Genomic DNA, 20,364 nt, shown 5'->3' with positions numbered 1-20,364 from the left:
CCTATTATATATATATATATATATATATATATATATATATATATATATATACTAGTCTCTCATTCAAGCCACTTCCTGGTTGCTAAGGTAATTTGGACCCTAGCAGCCATATAGCTGCTGAAACTGCAATTTAGAGAGCCACTGAACAAAAATTAACTACAATTAATAAAAAAATGAAGACTAGTTTGGGGCTATAACAGCTGTCTGGTTGCTAGGGTCCAAATTACTTTAGCAACCAGGGAGTGGTTTGAATGAGACTCTAATACATGAATAGGAGAGGGACTGAATAGAAAAAAAGTTTTAAAAAGTAATTAACATATAACAATAAAACTTTAGCCTCACAGAGCAAAAGTTTCTGGCCCCCATTTGAAAGCTACAAAGCGCTTGAAGAAGAAGGTAAATTATTAAAAAACTATAAGAAATAAATGAAAACGAATTAAAAAGTTTCGTAGAATTGTTCATTCTATAAAATACTAAAAGTTAAATCAAAGTTGAACCACCCCTTTAACATAGGAGCTTCTGCTGAAAGATATGTTCTTAGAAATGCTGTAAAGTCACCATTGAGTTGGTGCCCGGGATTGTAAGATTGTTTAACCTCCTGTAATACATTTTAGCTCATATTTGACATACTTGACATACTTACATACTCTTATTTATCATGAAATATTCACAAGGTTAATAACACTATACAAGTCTCCAGCAAAATCTAGGTCTCCTGTAGCAGGCACATACTATTATTGTTTTCCAAACTTAGGAATTACTTTGATTTTTTTCCTCATTGTAAATCATCTTTTTTTTGAATATTTGTAGTTGTTAAAAGACACTTATAGTATTTAATAGATACTAACTTATCATAAGTATTAACTTTATTGTGCAATTAGATATCAGTGCAAAGAGGACTGCGCACTGAACATACAAGGGAGACTTATCACTAGTGGGATCAGAGAGGTTATTTTTATGTATCTGTGAACAGTGATTTTCCATGAGCAGATGTAGTGCCAGGACAGGGATAATAATTCATATGTAGGCTGCTTCTCCCTTTGACACTTAGCATCACAATATTGTTATGGAAGCCAAAATAATTCTATTTATACCCTTTATGTATAAACATACCTATGTGTGGGTATGTATAAATATATCTTTGTGTGTATGTCTATAAATATGATGCGAGTGTGCTCTTAGCCTAAAAACTATTTTTGAACTATTAAACTCTTTTGTTGACATCCTTATACTCTTCTGTCCCCTTTGTTAATTTGTTCTCCATATTCTATACTTTGTCTCCTGATTTTTCACTCCCCCAATCATTTTTACCATATTTCTCTTCTTTTTATCTCTTTTGCTCCGTTCTATTTCCTATTTCTTCCCCGTATCTTCCCCATCACCATTCAGCTTTCTTTTTTCTGCCATATTTTTCCCCTGTGTGCTTATAATGTCTCAGCATCTGATGCTGAACTCATTACTCATTGAACTGATTAATTCATTACATTAAGCCGGTTACAAATATTGAAGCATTTCCACACTGGGAGACCAAACACTCCATTGCTTGCCATTGGCAGCCATATGCAGTGACTAGGCTAATGAGCATGTATAGCTATTTTATGCACGTCACTGTTTCTTTTGAAGTGCCCCCCGATGAATTGGCAGTGTATACTTCCCAATGCACCAGTAAACCTCCTTATGGCTGTGTGCACGTAGAGTTTGGGAAACGCTGATCAAAAAAAGCTGGGAGGGGGTTAAAAATTGCTACTCTGCCCCAATAACTATATTGTAGAGCAGTCAGAGTCATTTGAAAACTCAAGGTGTGAACTCCATCTTTTTAATAAAGAGAGACCTCAGCAGTTTTGAGCTGTGCTTCATGCCCTCTCAGTGTGGTCCGTAACAGAATGTATATGACTCCCTGAGCACAGCTTCAATCTGCAGGGAGTTCTATGAAACATAATCAGTTACTTGGGAGAGGGAAGGGACATGCTTTTCCATATGAGCCTGTAATATCTGTTTTTAAACTGTATATATAGGGAATATTCCTGTTCACTCAAAATATGTATTCTTTATTTGCAGTTCTTTGCTTCATTCGTATTAAGGGTATTATCAATGACAGCAAGTATTAACTTGACTGTGGGTAGAGTGAGGAGGATACCTGTAGATTAGTTCATGGAACACAAGTAATTGTTGGTTGAATGTTTGGAAAGCTGAGAATATCTGTAGGAAACATCTCGTTACTTTAGACAAGGGCAGCAAGCAAACAGCACAGGCCATTCAATTTTGCTTTTGTATGAATTAGGAGTGCAAGAAGTCACTACATATTTGTTCTCTTGTGTGTTTTTTATAAATATTTGAGTAAGACCTGAAAATGAATATAAGAGGTTGTTCCCATTCAAAACATTCAGTCAGGAACCAGATGTACCAGTATATCGTCAGGCCTACCACTTGTTTGCAATGCAACGATGAAGGAGCCAGTGTACTTGTTTGCCTTTTTGGTGAATGTAATGTTTGTGGCCCAGTGTTTACAGTCCTGCACAGTTTATAATATTTATAAAGCCCTAATACAAGCAATACCAGCTGTTGGGACTATCCTGTTCTTTTCCAGGTAAAAATGTGTTACTCTGGGCTCTCTGCGCTCTCACCAGATTTTGGTGAAGTATAATTTCCTGCACCCCACAACTGGAGCAAAATGAGCTCCTTATGTACTACTTGCTTCAGTGCTAGAATAAGAAGACTTTTACTATGTTATGTCTGTTCAGGTGAAGATTTCAGTAACTTCCTTGCAAGGTTACTTTACTGTATGGTATTCCCTCCAGTTCCTCTTAATAAGTGCTGGGTGTCTATGAGCCACAGATTAATGCCTAATAATATATATTCTGCAAGCCACTTAGTGCAAAGCTTATACATACTCCCATGAGAAATTCTGTCATTTGTTGATATGTGGTGAAGTACCCAAGGGTGTTTTTGGCTGGTCTCCTATGTGTAGTTAGGTAGTTACTAGGGCAAAAGTTAGCCCCAGACCAGTAACCACCTCCTTAGAGGATTAGGGGGAAAGCAGTGTTATTTATAACTCTGTCACTCTTCCTGTTGGTCTGTTGTATGTGCAGAATGAGGGATAGACAATTATGTCTTGTGTGGAATGGTACCCGTGCAAGCATCCAGTTACTTTGAACCTCATGGGCCCTTAGTAGTGACATCCCAGAGACTTTCCCTATCTGTCCAATAAAAGTCTCGCAAATAGGCAGTTGCTGTTCGCAAAGTCTTACCCATAAAGTATCATACACAGTAGCTGTATCAAAACCTAGATAAAAGTTCTTTAGACATTCCCAAACCTAGCTGACTTCATGCCAAGATGCATCAGTATTTTTATCTGGGATTTGCAGTAAGGTGGCTGATCAGGATAGGATGGACATTGCTTAGTTAATATTCAGAACAGGGAAAGTGCCTATAAGCATTTTCAGTATCTCCTTGCTGAATCTGTCACCTTAGATTTATGCAGTTCTAATTGCCAGCTATTTTACTATTAAGCAGAATCAAGACGACATTTATCAACTCTTGATTCCCCTTTTAATTCAGCATTGTGCTATAGCAAGCAGAAGTCTAAAATCTAATCTGCTCCTATAAATTGATCCAAACTAATCTACAAAAATTTGCACCTTAGTAAACGTGCCCTGATGCCTCATCCTGGATAACACATATAGAGATGATTTATCAATGGTCAAATTTTTTTGCGGTATAACTCCCATCTTGAATGTTCGATATTTATTAAGTGCAAATAAAAAAAATTTGAATGTAAAAACGCTTGCGAGTTTATGTAGTAGTCAATGGGAGTTGTCCTAGGCAAAAATTAAGCCACTTTTTAAATTTTTTAAGTTTGTAAACTCACAGATTCCAAGGTATTTGAGTTTTTTTTTTATTCATATGATATTTTATTTTTTTTAAAATAAATTAGCAAACATTTGTGAACAAAACTTTCAAATTTACAAACTCAAAAATTGATAAATAAATACATAAGTGTTGGTAACGTGATGTAATGCATGACTTTCCTAGACTGAATTGCTAATTATTATATATTTTATATTGTTATACAGTTCCTATAAGGGTTTTGCACATTAGTCATGGTGCCCATGCATCAGTTGGACAGGCAAAGTCAGAGATATGTACTGTATAACTGGACAGCAATGTCAGTCTAGGGAGTGAGGTTATCTCATTAAGCACAGGCAACTTATCTGAGATATTTTATTTATTTAGACCGTTCCTATGCTAGTGTTGCCAGTACTGTTTCTATTTTTGCTGATGACACTAAATTGTGCAAAACTATAAGTTCCATGCAGGATGCTGCCGCTTTACAGAGAGATTTGACAAAATTGGAAAACTGGGCAGCAAACTAGAAAATGAGGTTTAATGTGGACAAGTGCAAAGTTATGCACTTTGGTAGAAATAATATAAACGCAAACTATCTACTGAATGGTAGTGTGTTGGGGGATCCTTAATGGAGAAGGATCTAGGGGTTTTTTGTAGATAACAAGTTGTCTAATTCCTGGCAATGACATGCTGTGGCTACTAAAGCAAATAAAGTGCTGTCTTGTATAAAAAAGAGCATTGACTCAAGGGATGAAAACATAATTTTGTAATTTTATAGGTCCCTGGTAAGGCCTCACCTTGAGTATGCAGTGCAGTTTTGGGCTCCAGTCCTTAAGCAGGATATTAATGAGCTGGAGAGAGTGCAGAGACTGCACATAAGGGGTGTTCTTTTTTCCAATAAAAACAATCAACGCACCAGAGGCCCACCCCTTTAGATTAGAGGAACAGAGCTTCCATTTGAAGCAGCGTAGGGGGGTTTTCACGGTGAGGGCAGTGAGGTTGGGGAACGCCCTTCCTAGAGATGTGGTAATGGCAGATTCTGTTAATGCCTTTAAGAGGGGCCTGGATGAGTTCTTGAACAAGCATAGTATCCAAGGCTATTGTGATACTAATATCTACAGTTAGTATTAATATTTGTATATATAGTTTATGTATGTGTTAGTAATAGATAGGTAAGTATACGTTTGTGGGTGCTGGGTTTACTTGGAAGGGTTGAACTTGATGGACTCTGGTCTTCTTTCAACCTTATGTAACTATGTAAAATTATGTGCAATACCAATGCAATACCAATTTTTTGTAATAAGTGTTTTTCACTGGAAGCGATAAGGCTAATGCCACACGAGGCGTAGGGCTGAAATTTTCGGCAAGTGGATAAACACTTGCCGAAAATTCAGCCCTACGCCTCCTACTTGTGCCTGCACCCGAGCGTATCCCATTTATTCGGGTGCAGGCACAAGTAGCAGCCCTACGCCGCGTGTGGCATCAGCCTAATGGATTTTCGACCAGTTAGTTACCTCCTAAGGGGATCAGGTATGTCAATTTTTAAAAAATTAATATGTGGGAAAAAGCCCAAACTGTGCAAAACATTTGCTCCTTATAAAGAAGATGACAGTGTTTTTAACATTAATATGCCTGAACCCTTTAGTCAAAATATTAATAAATCAGGCCCATAATATTCCTTAGTCTATATTTATACATAGAATTAGGACTGTCATTTGGATTGAAATAGGAGACACATTCAGTAAGTTGAAAAGGTTGTCAGTATTTTAATGATGACTAGGCAGCAATAAATACTATGCAAGGCAGCAATAAATACTTTGGCTCCCACTTACTTGAATACATTGAGTATTTAAGCTCCTACATTTAAGCTCTTGCATCTTACATAAAAATCTTACACACATCTATTAGGCACGATCAAGGATTAGCTGCAATAAGACATTACTTAATGAGAGATGAAGCAATGGAGCCAACATTGAAGGAATTTATCCAAAGAGTTTATTTTACATCACAACTATTTTTGGGTTAAAATGACTTTTATTTGTAGATTGTAAGCTCTTTTGGGCAGGGCTTTCTTCACCTCTTGTATCGGTTATTGGTTGCTTTATATGTTACTCTGTATGTCCAATGTATGAAACCCATTTATTGTACAGCGCTGTGGAATATGTTGGCGCTTTATAAATAAATGTTTATAATAATAATATGTGGCACCACCATGGGGACATGGTTTGATCCCAGCTACGCCAATCTCTTTATTGGACTGTTGGAAGAGAACAACCTAAAAGCCTGGGGCGCAAACCTCTCCCTATGGTGACACTACATAGACAATGTCATTATTTGAAAAGGAACTAAAGAAGAAGTGTTTTCCCATGTAATTTAAATGACATAAATTTACTATTCTATCTAATATATAGTCAGGAAAGTATTGGCTATTTGGACTTGGAGTTTTTTTTTTTTTTTATAAAAGAGACCAGAAAATGTTCTAAAACCATCTCCAAGTCAGTAGATGTTAATAATTATGTAATGGCCTCTAGCAACCATGACCCAGTGTGGTTGAAAAACATTCCATATGGCCAGTTCTTTAGGATTAAGAAGAATTGTAGCAAGGAACTAGATTTTATAATACAGGCAGATATATTAAGAGATAGAGAAGTTGGGAAAGCAAAAGAAAAAGCTATGAAGTTGAATAGGAAGGATCTGTTGAAATATAACTGTAGAGAAGAGATAGATAAAACAATAGATAGAATTGATTTTACTTGTGTATCAAGCAAAAGATAAATGCTAAGAAGCTTGGCGGGGCAACTTCACTGACCACCCACCGATCAATTAAAAACTTAAAAGGTAAATGACACTGCCCCCCAGTGAACGGAGTACATTAATTAACCATTTTATTAACTAATATATTATGAACTTCTTATTACAGTGTAATGTCAGCTGTTAGTATTGGGATCTGTTTAGTGAATTATATGAGCTTCTCCTATATGAACTTGCAACAGTGGGAATGATTGACAGGTATGGGACCTGTTATTCCGAGTGCTTGGGGCCTGGGATTTTCCGCAAATTTGTAATTTGGATCTCTATATCATGTCTACTAAGAAAATCCCGTAAGTATTAATTAAACCCAATAGGATTTGTTCTGACTCCAACAAGGGTTAATTACATTTTAAAATCGAGTAATATAAGGTGCTGTTTTATTATTTCAAAGAAAATATAAAATCATTTTTAACAATGTCAGTTATTTGATTAAAATGGGAGAGACAGGGAGATGGTGTTACCATAATTAGGATCTTTTTGGATAAAGGGTTTTCAGATCATCAGTTAATACAATGCAAATGTATATTTGAAGAAACTGCAGTTGGATAAAGCACAGAAAAGTAATATGCATTGCTGTAAATTTGGAAAAGAATATACAATATGATGATTGTTGTGAGTTAAAAAGGAATTCACACACCCTATTCTCAGATACCCTAAAATGATTTGAATACACCACAATGCATACTGAACAAAAGTTCATTTTATTTATTTCCTGGAAGGAATAACAAGTAACTTCATGAAATTGGCACCAGCATTATCGCTGGTATAGTCGCTGTGTGATCACTCACACTAATACAGTTCCTTTCTAGATCTTGGAATCTTGGTGCCTTCATCCTACAGCACTGCCCATACAAGCAGTTGGTGAAGTCTTTTGTAGTGATCTGTGTAAGAACAAATAAAGAACCATTTATGCAGGAACATGTCAGGATGTCGGAATGAGGGTTGTACATTTATTTCAGCTCTCAAAAGTGGTTGCAGATTTGGTTAACGGGATGATTGGCTTGATCTGCCCGTGTGTGCCAATAAAGACATGATGTATATCAGAAGCATAATTTATTTTATATGCGAAAATACAACTGATTGAGAAAGTTCCTTGCCTCTAGAACATGGCAAATATTTATAGTTTTATGATTTCTGACAAAAAATCACACTATCAAATTTCTAAAGCAACATCCAGAAATCTGCATATTTCAGATTTCAAGGTCAAAAAGTCCAATAATGCTACGTTTACCCCCACGCAACCATACATTTTTGAAAAGTACACATTCTGACCAATCCAAAATAAGTAAATAAGTTTTTCTGCTCTGAACTGCCAAACTGCAGAGAAAGCTTTCCTAAAGTTAATGGTTTTGGTAACATTTTGGAAAATTACCTAAAATCTAATGAAATCTCAAAAATCAAAGAAAAATGTACAAATTCATTAAATAACAAAATATGTGATCCAACTACAACACTGAAGCTCACAGTACCTGATTCAATAATCACATCAGCAAATACACAGTTTGTAGGTGTAAACAAAAGATAAGGGTAAAATTAACAAGTCAGACTCCACGCACGCACAGTATATTCCCAAACTTTTAGGGCTCTGGCACACGGGGCAAAAATGTAAGTCGCCGGTGGGATGGCAGGGGTAGGCAACTCGGGGAGATTAGTCGCCCGCGAACAGGGAGTTAATCGCGGGCGACTAATCTCCCCCGTGTGCCAAAGCCCTTACTGTGCTGCACATGCGTAAAGTCTAAGGGGCACCAAGGGAGCACCGGTTGTGGGAAAAAACTAAAGGTCCCCATACACAGGCCGATTGTAGCTGCTGATATCGGCAGCTTATCGGCCCGTGTAGAGGCAGCAACGGGCCTGCCCGACCGATATCTGGCCTGAAATCATCCAGATATCGATCGGCAGGTTAAAAAAATCAGCCATTATTGTCGTTATAATTTGATCGTTTGGCCCCAGGGCCAAATGACCGAATTAGCCTAAATTCGCCTGATATCGCCAACCCCGGGATATCAGGAGAAGATACGCTCGCTAACGTGTATGGCCACCTTAAGAGGGCTCGATTTCAAAATTAAATTGCTATGCTCATTCACTTTTCCTTGCCCTTGTTTTATGGTGCATTGACCAATTAATTTGTTTTTCTACCCACAGTCCTCTATCAGACAACTTAATAATAATAAAAACTTACCGATTCCAGAAGCTTATGAAGTTTGATAGCATTCAAAGATTTGATGTGACTTTCATTAGAAGTGTCTTGTCAGTATCCGATATTAATATCCATCAGAGGAGCATTTTTAAAACCCTCCCCCGCCCACATACCCACCCCCTCACCCAGCAGTACATTCGGATTTAGGTCAGATGTTATTCATGTCCTAGTCTGGGATTTGGGGTCATTGCAATGCAACAATAGGCTAGAGTATTATTTTTATATTTGATCCTATTGTTGCATTGCACCACCACCCCTCAATTGGTGTTACACTAGACTGAGGGGGGTAATGGAGGGTTTTTAAACATAAAATGCATTTCTGTGGATTTTAATTTCTGAAGTGATGTTCCATAATAAAGTCATTATAAATTTCCTGTAAGAGCAAACAACACGGGTATTTATATCTGAATATTTCACAGCTCTTAAACATTGCTTAGAATTATAGAGCTAAAACCAATTCTTTAATAACAAGGAAGTAACTCGCACTTAAATAAGGATAAAAAAAATATTTTTTTAAAAATGTCATTTAAAGGTATGGTATTCTGTATTCTAAAAATACCTCTTATGTATTTAAAATAATAGATTCCATACTTGTACAATATATTTATATATTTGCTAATTTCATTTACCTTGTTCTGCCTCAGACAGTTGGTCCTTTTCTCTAGAATTAACAAGAAAAAGCAGAAGCATATTAGTACCAGAGCAAGCTTCTCAACTACAGCAAATTAAGAAAACACTTAAAATAATACCTGGATAATTTTGAAAGGGACCTTGCTATGCACAGCAATATGGCAATCACCATTAAAAATCCACTTCCCAGGACTGAACAAATGATAATCAGATTCATTTGATTGTTGTTCTCCAAGCTTTTAACCATCATTCGGAATTTATCTGCATAGAAATAATATTATTAGGTAAATCCTTACAACAAAGCATTTGTACAGGTATGGGACCCGCTATCCAGAATGGTTGGGACCAGGGGTTTTCCGGATAAAGGGTCTTTCCGTAATTCGTATCTCCTAACTTAAATCTACCAAGAAAATTATTTAAACCCAGTAGTATTGTTTTGGCTTCAATAAGGATTAATTATATCTTAGTTGGGATCCAGTACAAGTACAACTATATGAAAGTGCAAAGTGCATATTTTGATGCAAGTACTTTTAATGAATAAGGTCTCATGTGCAGCTGACTTTGGGAATATTTGTGTGAATGCAGCTGCACTTGTGGTCATAAATTACTGCTTATATTTTTTAATATAATTAGGTTTTTAAACATTTTTATACTTGCAGTTTAATCTCCGAACATTTAAGGAGATGTTGATAATTGCACACATTATAATTAGAATTATATGCTACCCATGGAACCTTTACAGAGAATGAAAGTTAAACCCATTTACCCTGTTCCGCACCCCTATCTGGCCAAATCCATAAACAGCTCTACAAATCGGCATATGTACAACATTAATATTATAGATTCATTTACTAATGCTTTCTGCTCATCTCTCTAATATATTAACACTATTTTTGCATTTCCTCTTTCTAGAATGTCTACAGTCTGTTCTCTATGGCACTTGTCACAAAGACAGACAGACCCACACACACAGACAGACCCACATATTCATTTTTAGCATAATCTGCGAAAATAGGAGTATGGTGAAAGCATGCTCAATCTACTGTTATAAAACAAATGCAGAGTTTAGGTGTATGTTGAATTAAACAAGGTTTGTTTACCATTTGTATTTGTTGTAGTTGTCATAGTTGATCTCATCTGGTTAGCGATTTCTGGTTTGAGAAAAGAAAAAAATATTTAGTTTCATTAAAAAATATTTCAGAGACACATGTAAAACTTATTGCAAACAAACATTTTAAACAGGGTTAATAGCACCTGTGTTTTTTCTATTGTTGCACATTTATATAAGGTGATGATACTGGTTTTGGACATCGATGGAAGTGAGGGCACAATTTATAGAGCTTCCACCTATGGTTGGAAACATTGTTCAACTACTTTAGGAAACTTTTGGGTACTGTATTCTGCAACTCATCCAGTTGCTTGGTTTGTTGTTAATAGAAATGAACTCAGCTAAAGTAAAGGATCGCTTACTGATCAATTAAAATGGTAATGTGTATAAGAAAGTAGAATTGCAAAACTCTTACGTCTCTCAACTCCACTAGTTGTTTCTTCTACATCCTCCTCTTGTTTATCTGTTGCTAAATTGGGAAGAAATAAAAGCGCTATGTAATTAAATTATATTTCAAGAGTCATTGTTTTTGGCCTTTGTTATTGGTCTTTGTTATAGTTCCCATATAGGAAAGAAATCTTACTGCTTTTAAGAGACTACTCTTATTATATTGGAAATGAATTTAATTTCAGACTGAGTAGTAGCACAGCCAATGGAAGGTTACCAGTTAAAATGAATACTCAGGAAGGCTTCCAATAAAATTCAGTGCGGCCTGTTGAGCTGCAATTTCTGATTTTTTAACTTATTTTTTAGCCTTAAGTCGATGTAATTTACATAAATATGAAGATTAGAAATGTATGCATGAAAAATTCATATAAATAGAAATCACTCTTAGGCTTCTTAGATAACTGTTTGCTCCATTGTAATAAACCACAGAAACCAATGAGTAGGTTCCTTTTAGCCAACTGATGTACTTTCCTTCATGAATATATAATCCTCCAGTCTATTGCTGTGAGTTACTAGACCAGGGCACTGATCATGTATTGTTAGGTGTAATTGTGATACTAATATCTACAGTTAGTATTACTGGTTGTATATATATATATAGTTTATGTATGTGAGTGTATAGATTGTTTAGTATAGGTTGTGTGCTGGGTTTACTCGGATGGGTTGAACTTGATGGACAAAGGTCTTTTTTCAACCCTATGTAACTATGTAATGTTGGGTGTAATGATGAAAAAAATCTTATCCATTGAAATTTGTGTTACTGTCATCTTCTGAAAAAATAATAAAACATATTTTTAACTGGAGAATATCTTTATCCTGCAATAAATATAGTGATACGGTACAAATCTCTTGCTGTGTGTTATTAGACCAGGGCAAATGATCACTATCCTGCCACATGAAATGATTAATTAGTGATATCATTACTATATAGAGGAAAGCCAAATAGATGGGTACATAGAGTTCACCTGATTTGACTCAGCTTAACTAAAATATAGAAAAGCTAAATTGGTTTGCAGACTACAATGGCAGGTATAGTATCGGTATAGGATCTATAATCCCGAATGCTGCTTGGGACCCGGGGTTTTTAGGATAAGGGATCATCCTGTAATTTGGTTTATTATAATTTATTTCAGCTACAAAAACATTTAAACATGGAGTAAACCCAATAAGATTGTTTTGCACAATTTTGGATTCATGCAGCTTAGTTATGATCAAGTACAAGGTACTGCTTTATTATTACAGGGATAAGTTTTAAAAATCAAAATGGTTTGTTTAAAATGTTTATGCACATACAATATATACATGAGAGTTAAACAGGCAATACTGATAATGATAATTGTGGGGCTAAAAGCATAGAAAGCACATATTGTGTGCAGCAATGTGGTACACAGTTTGCTCTGGTTCATTCAACTGCAACCATGAATGAAGGAATGTAATATTCTCTCTGGTTGCACTTGGTTATTAGAAGGGAGGAATCTGCTCATATTATTACACTACCCCTTCCTGTGTTGCTGGGCATGTTACTGATAAAATCTCCTCCAATCAAAAATGAAAATATAAAACATCGCTTAAATCTTACTTTGCACAGATGTGGTTTTCCCAGTAACATCTTCAAACTGTTTCATATAGTCGTTGATCATTCCTGATGTAAGAAAAAATGAATCTTATGTTATACCTCAAGAATATCTGATGAGATATCTCTCTCTCTCTCTCTCTCTCTCTCTCTCTCTCTGTATATATATATATATATATATATGTATAATATATATATATATATATATATATATATATATATTTATATATATAGCACTGCATATATATTTATATAAGAAAAGAATTTAAGAAATCAAATGAAATTTTTTTTTTTATAAAACTTACTCTCTATGTCTTCATTGCTTTCTTCATTTTTAGCATCTTTTATTGCAGCTAAATTAAAAAAAAAAAATCAATGAATGCCACATATATACCTTTGGGTGTTAGACTAGAAGATAGACTACAAGATACAAATGAGTGAAAACACAACTAGTGGGAAGTGTATATTTATCTACATTATTAATTTGAGTGGGGTTTATGATTTATCATATTTGTGATGAACATATCACTTTAAAGGAGCTGCGAAATAAAGCAAAAATATTTTTGCTCTGGTTCATTCAACAGCAGCCATGAATGAAGGAATGTAATATTCTCTCTGGTTGCACTTGGTTATTAGAAGGGAGGAATCTGCTCATATTATTACACTACCCCTTCCTGTGTTGCTGGGTGTGTTACTGATAAAATTTCCTCCAATCAAAAGTGAAAATATAAAACATCGCTTAAATCTTACTTTGCACAGATGTGGTTTTCCCAGTAACATCGTCAAACTGTTTATTATAGTCGTTGATCATTCCTGATGTAAGAAAAAATTAATCTTATGTTATACCTCAAGAATATCTGATGAGAGAGATATATATATATATATATATATATATATATATTTATATAAGAAAAGAAGAATTTTAGAAATCAAATGAAATTTTTTTTTTTTTATAAAACTTACTCTCTATGTCTTCATTGCTTTCTTCATTTTTAGCATCTTTTATTGCAGCTAAATTAAAAAATAAAAATCAATGAATGCCACATATATACTTTTGGGTGTTAGACTAGAAGATAGACTAGAAGATACAAATGAGTGATAACACAACTAGTGGGAAGTGTATATTTATTTACATTCTTAATTTGAGTCGGATTTATCAGATTTGTTATGAACATATCACTTTAAAAGAGCTACGAAATAAAGCAAAACTATTTTTGCTCTGTTTCATTCAACTGTAACCATGAATGAAGGAATGTAATATTCTCTCTGGTTGCACTTGGTTATTAGAAGGGAGGAATCTGCTCATATTATAACACTACCCCTTCCTGTGTTGCTGGGTGTGTTACTGATAAAATCTCCTCCAATCAAAAGTGAAAATATAAAACATCACTTAAATCTTACTTTGCACAGATGTGGTTTTCCCAGTAACATCTTCAAACTGTTTCCTATAGTCGTTGATCATTCCTGATGTAAGAAAAAATGAATCTTATGTTATACCTCAAGAATATCTGATGAGATATATATATATATATATATATTTATAGCACTGCATATATATTTATATAAGAACAGAAGAATTTAAGAAATCAAATGAAATTTTTTTTTAAAAAAACTTACTCTCTATGTCTTCATTACTTTCTTCATTTTTAGGATCTTTTATTGCAGCTGAATTAAAAAATAAAAATAAATGAATGCCACAAATATACCTTTGGGTGTTAGACTAGAAGATAGACTACAAGATACAAATGAGTGATAACACAACTAGTGGGAAGTGTATATTTATCTACATTATTAATTTGAGTGGGGTTTATGATTTATCATATTTGTGATGAACATATCACTTTAAAGGAGCTGCGAAATAAAGCAAAAATATTTTTGCTCTGGTTCATTCAACAGCAGCCATGAATGAAGGAATGTAATATTCTCTCTGGTTGCACTTGGTTATTAGAAGGGAGGAATCTGCTCATATTATAACACTACCCCTTCCTGTGTTGCTGGGTATGTTACTGATAAAATTTCCTCCAATCAAAAGTGAAAATATAAAACATCGCTTAAATCTTACTTTGCACAGATGTGGTTTTCCCAGTAACATCGTCAAACTGTTTATTATAGTCGTTGATCATTCCTGATGTAAGAAAAAATTAATCTTATGTTATACCTCAAGAATATCTGATGAGAGATATATATATATATATATATATATATATATATATATATATATATATATATATATATATAGCACTGCATATATATTTATATAAGAAAAGAAGAATTTTAGAAATCAAATGAAATTTTTTTTTTTTTTATAAAACTTACTCTCTATGTCTTCATTGCTTTCTTCATTTTTAGCATCTTTTATTGCAGCTAAATTAAAAAATAAAAATCAATGAATGCCACATATATACTTTTGGGTGTTAGACTAGAAGATAGACTAGAAGATACAAATGAGTGATAACACAACTAGTGGGAAGTGTATATTTATTTACATTCTTAATTTGAGTCGGAGTTATCAGATTTGTTATGAACATATCACTTTAAAGGAGCTACGAAATAAAGCAAAACTATTTTTGCTCTGTTTCATTCAACTGTAACCATGAATGAAGGAATGTAATATTCTCTCTGGTTGCACTTGGTTATTAGAAGGGAGGAATCTGTTCATATTATAACACTACCCCTTCCTGTGTTGCTGGGTGTGTTACTGATAAAATCTCCTCCAATCAAAAGTGAAAATATAAAACATCACTTAAATCTTACTTTGCACAGATGTGGTTTTCCCAGTAACATCTTCAAACTGTTTCCTATAGTCGTTGATCATTCCTGATGTAAGAAAAAATGAATCTTATGTTATACCTCAAGAATATCTGATGAGATATATATATATATATATATATATATATATATATATTTATAGCACTGCATATATATTTATATAAGAACAGAAGAATTTAAGAAATCAAATGAAATTTTTTTTTTTTAAAACTTACTCTCTATGTCTTCATTACTTTCTTCATTTTTAGGATCTTTTATTGCAGCTGAATTAAAAAATAAAAATAAATGAATGCCACAAATATACCTTTGGGTGTTAGACTAGAAGATAGACTACAAGATACAAATGAGTGATAACACAACTAGTGGGAAGTGTATATTTATCTACATTTTTAATTTGAGTTGGTTTTATGATTTATCAGATTTGTGATGAACATATCACTTTAAAGGCGAAATAAAGCAAAACTATTTTTGCTCTGGCTCATTAAGCAACTGCAACCATGAATGAAGGAATGTAATATTCTCTCTGGTTGCACTTGGTTATTAGAAGGGAGGAATCTGCTCATATTATAACACTACCCCTTCCTGTGTTGCTGGGTATGTTACTGATAAAATCTCCTCCAATCAAAAGTGAAAATATAAAACATCACTTAAATCTTACTTTGCACAGATGTGGTTTTCCCAGTAACATCGTCAAACTGTTTATTATAGTCGTTGATCATTCCTGATGTAAGGAAAAATGAATCTTATGTTATACCTCAAGAATATCTGATGATATATATATATATATATATATATATAGCACTGCATATATATTTATTTAAGAAAAGAAGAATTTAAAAAATCAAATGAAATTTTTTTTTATAAAACTTACTCTCTATGTCTTCATTGCTTTCTTCAGTGCTTGTCTCCTTTTTAGCATCTTTTATTGCAGCTAAATTAAAAAATACAAATCAATGAATGCCACATATATACCTTTGGGTGTTAGAGTAGAAGATAGACTACAAGATACAAATGAGTGATAACACAACTAGTGGGAAGTGTATATTTATCTACATTATTAATTTGAGTCAGTTTTATGATTTAGCAGATTTGTGATGAACATATCACTTTAAAGGAGCTGCGAAATAAAGCAAAACTATTTTTGCTCTGGTTCATTCAACTGTAACCATGAATGAAGGAATGTAATATTCTCTCTGGTTGCACTTGGTTATTAGAAGGGAGGAATCTGCTCAAATTATAACACTACCCCTTCCTGTGTTGCTGGGTGTGTTACTAATAAAATCTCCTCCAATCAAAAGTGAAAATATAAAACATCGCTTAAATCTTACTTTGCACAGATGTGGTTTTCCCAGTAACATCTTCAAACTGTTTCCTATAGTCGTTGATCATTCCTGATGTAAGAAAAAATGGATCTTATGTTATACCTCAAGAATATGTGATGTGTGTTTGGTTACAACATCTGATGCAATGTTGGCAACATTATGGAAATGTTGCCCCAGCCCATTCACGATTTTTAACTTGCTTGACAATGAATAGAAAAATGGAGATCGCAATGGAGCTTTTCACATTGACTTAATGCAATTGTGATTAACCCATTTGAGATCCTTGAATAAGAAGTGGCTTTAAAATAATCAAATACAAAATAACAGTGCCACAGTCTATTTTGAAAATTAAAAATGGTATTCATATCTCCATATTTATCAAGCATTCTTAGGTACTGACCCACAAGATGGTGTAAACAAGTACATTTGCAAATATAATTATTATATAGATAAAATCACTGATTGCGACAAATGGACTTCTATAAAGGTTAATTTTATGACATTAAAGTGGTTGTCTTTAATTTTTAGTATTCTGTTGAGAATGCTGTTCTAAAACTTTTTTCAATCAGGCTTTGTTTTTTATTTGTGGTTTTTTAATCATTTAGCTTTTTGTGCAGCATCTGGTTGAGCAGCTGTCTGGTTGCTAGGGGTTAATTTAACGTAGGTTTAACGTGGTTTAAAAGAGAGACTGAAATATAAATAAAGGAGGGTCTAAGTAGAAATATAAGTAATAAAAAGTAGAAATAACAATAAAATTCTAGCCAACAGAACAATAGTTTTTGGCTTCTGGGGTCAGTGACCACCATTTAAAAGCTGGAATCGGATGATGAAGGCAAGTAATTAAACTAAAAATTTAGACCAATTAGAACAGCCCATTCTATAACATACTAAATGTTAACCTGAATGTGAACCACCCCCACAATTACAAAAACTGACTCTCCATACAGCAAACCTGCATATGTCCTTTATATATCCATGCACGCACAAGCACACAGAATATATATATATACACACACAAATTTATTTCATCACATTTACAATTATGTGTAATCTACAGTAACCAGCTCAATAGTTGCAGTTATATTATTGCAAGTGAATTAACTGTCATGTGATTGATCTGGTCAGTATGTATAGCTCTATTTATTAGGAATTGGTGAATTATTTCACAAAACACCCACTGATTTTAATGCATTTGGAGTGAGAAAAAAGCACATTGACTGTAATTTATTTTGCGTATAAAAAAAGTTGTGCAGTAGCCACGAAAAATAGGCCCATTGACTTTAAAGTATTTTGCGGTAAAAAAAAAATGGTGCAGATTTGCAAAATTTTCAGCAAAATGGGACAGTTTCGTAAATCATTAATATGTGTATATATATATATATATATATATATATATATATATATAAAATTTTGAGAGATAGAGAGAGAAAAGTATACAAGTAGTGCTAAATACATATAGAGCTATACAAACACATACATAGATGTAGAAACACAGGCAACACTGTTTCACTAACTCACAGTAACCAACTTGACAGTTACACTTATATTATTGCAACTAAATCAATAGTAATTCGTTTACTATCAAATGCATCTGTGCATATATATACACATATATATATATACACATATATATATACACATATATATATATATATATATTTATATAGTTTCCAGTATAGATAGCACGCTACTAACAAGGAGTTGAGACCTGGGTGCTGCAGCAGAAAAAATAAATGTACATACAGTGAGAGCTGGTACTCACAGGATTTTTACTAAGTTAAAATAGAATGAAAAAAAACTAATCTCAAAAGGTGTCCTTACATGGTGATTTATTAGACCAACGTTTCAGTTCCCCACAGGAACTCCCTTATGAAAGTTCCTGTGGGGAACTGAAACGTTGGACTAATAAATCACCATGTAAGGACACCTTTTGAGATTAGTTTTTTTTCATTCTATTTTAACTTAGTAAAAATCCTGTGAGTGCCAGCTCTCACTGTATGTATGTATATATATATATATATATATATATATATATATATATATATATATATATATATATATATATATATATATATAATAGCACTGCATATATATTTATATAAGAAAACAAGAATTTAAGAAATCAAATGAAAATTTTTTTTTTTTATAAAACTTACTCTCTATGTCTTCATTGATATCTTCAGCACTTGTCTCATTTTTAGGATCTTTTATTTCAGCTGAATTAAAAAATAAAAATCAATGAATGCCACATATATACCTTTGGGTGTTAGAGTAGAAGATAGACTACAAGATACAAATGAGTGATAACACAACTAGTGGGAAGTGTATATTTATCTACATTATTAATTTGAGTCGGTTTTATGATGTATCAGATTTATGATGAACATATCACTTTAAAGGAGCTGCGAAATAAAGCAAAAATATTTTTTTATTTTATATGGCAGCATAATACAGGTATGGGATCTATTATCTGGAAACCTGTTATGAAGAAAGTTCTGGAAAGTAAAAACAAATACTGTCTACATAAAATATATGGTAGCATAATGTGGAATCCATTATCTTGAAACCTGTTATCTAGAAAGCTCTGAATTACAGGAAGGCCAACTAGAAAGGACTCCATTTTAGTAAAATAATTCAAATTTTTAATAACGGTTTTCTTTGAAATAATAAAAGAGTATCTTAATCTTAAATGTGATATAACTAATCCTTAATGGAGGCAAACAATCAAATTGGGTTTAATTAGTGTTTAAATAATTTTTTAGACTTAAGGTATGTAGATCAGATTACAGAAAGATACAGAAAATTCTAGATCCCGAGCATTCTGGATAGCAGGTCCCATACCTGTAGTAAAATTATACCGCTTTCCCTACAAAAGTTAGCCAAAATGCAAGAAATGTATGTACAGTATATGAAATGTAATTATGAGAATTCAAATGTAATAGAACTGACACTATGAAATATCATTTGCCAAAGCAAACTCAAGACCTTTATAATAATACAGAGAAAAATAGATTAAACAAATTAATTACTGGAATAAAACTTTAAAAATACATACCTGATCCTCTACAAAGGTGTATAAATAAGATAAATAGTAAAAAATACCAAAAGGTTTTAGTTCCCCTGGTCATGTTTAAAAAAATAATAATTCCAAAAAGAACTACCGCTATAGATAAACAGTAAAACCCAAAAGGTTCTACTGTCTGTCTCTAACGGAAGTCTAAATGCAAGTGAGGCAAAGTCTGGATTCTCTCCTGACTGAACCAAACATGCATTGTGATGTCACACACTCACTGGCATCTCTCAGTTAACAAAACATCCATTGTGATGTCACACTTAAAGGAACAGTAACACCAAAATGAAAGTGTTTTAAAGTAACTAAAGTATAATATACTGTTGCCCTGCACTGATAACATTTGAGTGTTTGTTACAGAAGCACTACTATAGTTTATATACAAAAGCTGCTGTGTAGCCATGGTGGTTAGCCGGTAAAGCTGAAAAAGTAGAAAAACACAGGTTGCACAGCAGATAACAGAAGTTTGTTCTTATACAAGAACATTAACAGAAGTTTAGGAATGCCATTCCTAGCTCTCTACAGGCTACAGACTGAAAACCTTTCCAATATAAAATAGAACAATTGTTGCAAAGAAGTTTATTTGTAGTT

At 33.5% G+C, this 20,364-nt stretch overlaps 2 protein-coding genes and 1 long non-coding RNA gene across 8 annotated transcripts in view; 1 reads left to right on the top strand and 2 right to left on the bottom strand.

Annotated features, from left to right (window-relative positions):
• Window positions 1-20,364, top strand: part of hps1 (HPS1, biogenesis of lysosomal organelles complex 3 subunit 1) — a 91,515-nt gene that overhangs the window by 9,311 nt on the left and 61,840 nt on the right.
• LOC116412027 lies at window positions 7,340-8,926 on the bottom strand. Its single transcript, XR_004223480.1, has 2 exons — window positions 8,837-8,926; window positions 7,340-7,538 (listed from the first exon to the last, which is right to left on the bottom strand). It is a non-coding gene; the product is annotated as an uncharacterized LOC116412027 (long non-coding RNA).
• LOC108648125 (DNA repair protein RAD50-like) lies at window positions 8,968-20,217 on the bottom strand. Of its 3 annotated transcripts, XM_031905227.1 has the most exons (20): window positions 19,759-20,217; window positions 18,860-18,919; window positions 16,710-16,772; window positions 16,253-16,312; window positions 16,040-16,102; window positions 15,597-15,644; window positions 15,367-15,429; window positions 14,929-14,976; window positions 14,675-14,737; window positions 14,230-14,277; window positions 14,014-14,076; window positions 13,576-13,623; window positions 13,363-13,425; window positions 12,918-12,965; window positions 12,619-12,681; window positions 11,008-11,061; window positions 10,585-10,635; window positions 9,604-9,745; window positions 9,484-9,515; window positions 8,968-9,227 (listed from the first exon to the last, which is right to left on the bottom strand). In XM_031905227.1, exons 1-20 carry the CDS (start codon window positions 19,829-19,831, stop codon window positions 9,217-9,219), a joined length of 1,164 nt encoding a protein of 387 aa, XP_031761087.1. In that variant the 5' UTR covers window positions 19,832-20,217; the 3' UTR covers window positions 8,968-9,216. The 3 variants fall into 3 exon arrangements, with proteins under 3 accessions (XP_031761087.1, XP_031761089.1, XP_031761088.1); XM_031905229.1 differs by lacking the exons at window positions 14,014-14,076; window positions 14,230-14,277; XM_031905228.1 differs by lacking the exons at window positions 15,367-15,429; window positions 15,597-15,644.

This window comes from Xenopus tropicalis, chromosome 7, assembly GCF_000004195.4.
Source record: "Xenopus tropicalis strain Nigerian chromosome 7, UCB_Xtro_10.0, whole genome shotgun sequence".
NCBI lineage: Eukaryota > Metazoa > Chordata > Amphibia > Anura > Pipidae > Xenopus > Xenopus tropicalis.
This window is presented reverse-complemented; position numbering and strand designations above follow the sequence as displayed.

Coding starts and splice junctions, on each gene's coding strand:
- LOC108648125 (XM_031905227.1), bottom strand. CDS start 19,831: ATGACCAGGGGAACTAAAACCTTTTGGTATTTTTTACTATTTATCTTA. Junction 16,313..16,709: donor GAAAACCACATCTGTGCAAA/GTAAGATTTAAG, acceptor TTTTTAATTTAG/CTGCAATAAAAGATGCTAAA. Junction 12,682..12,917: donor AAGCAATGAAGACATAGAGA/GTAAGTTTTATA, acceptor TTCTTACATCAG/GAATGATCAACGACTATATG.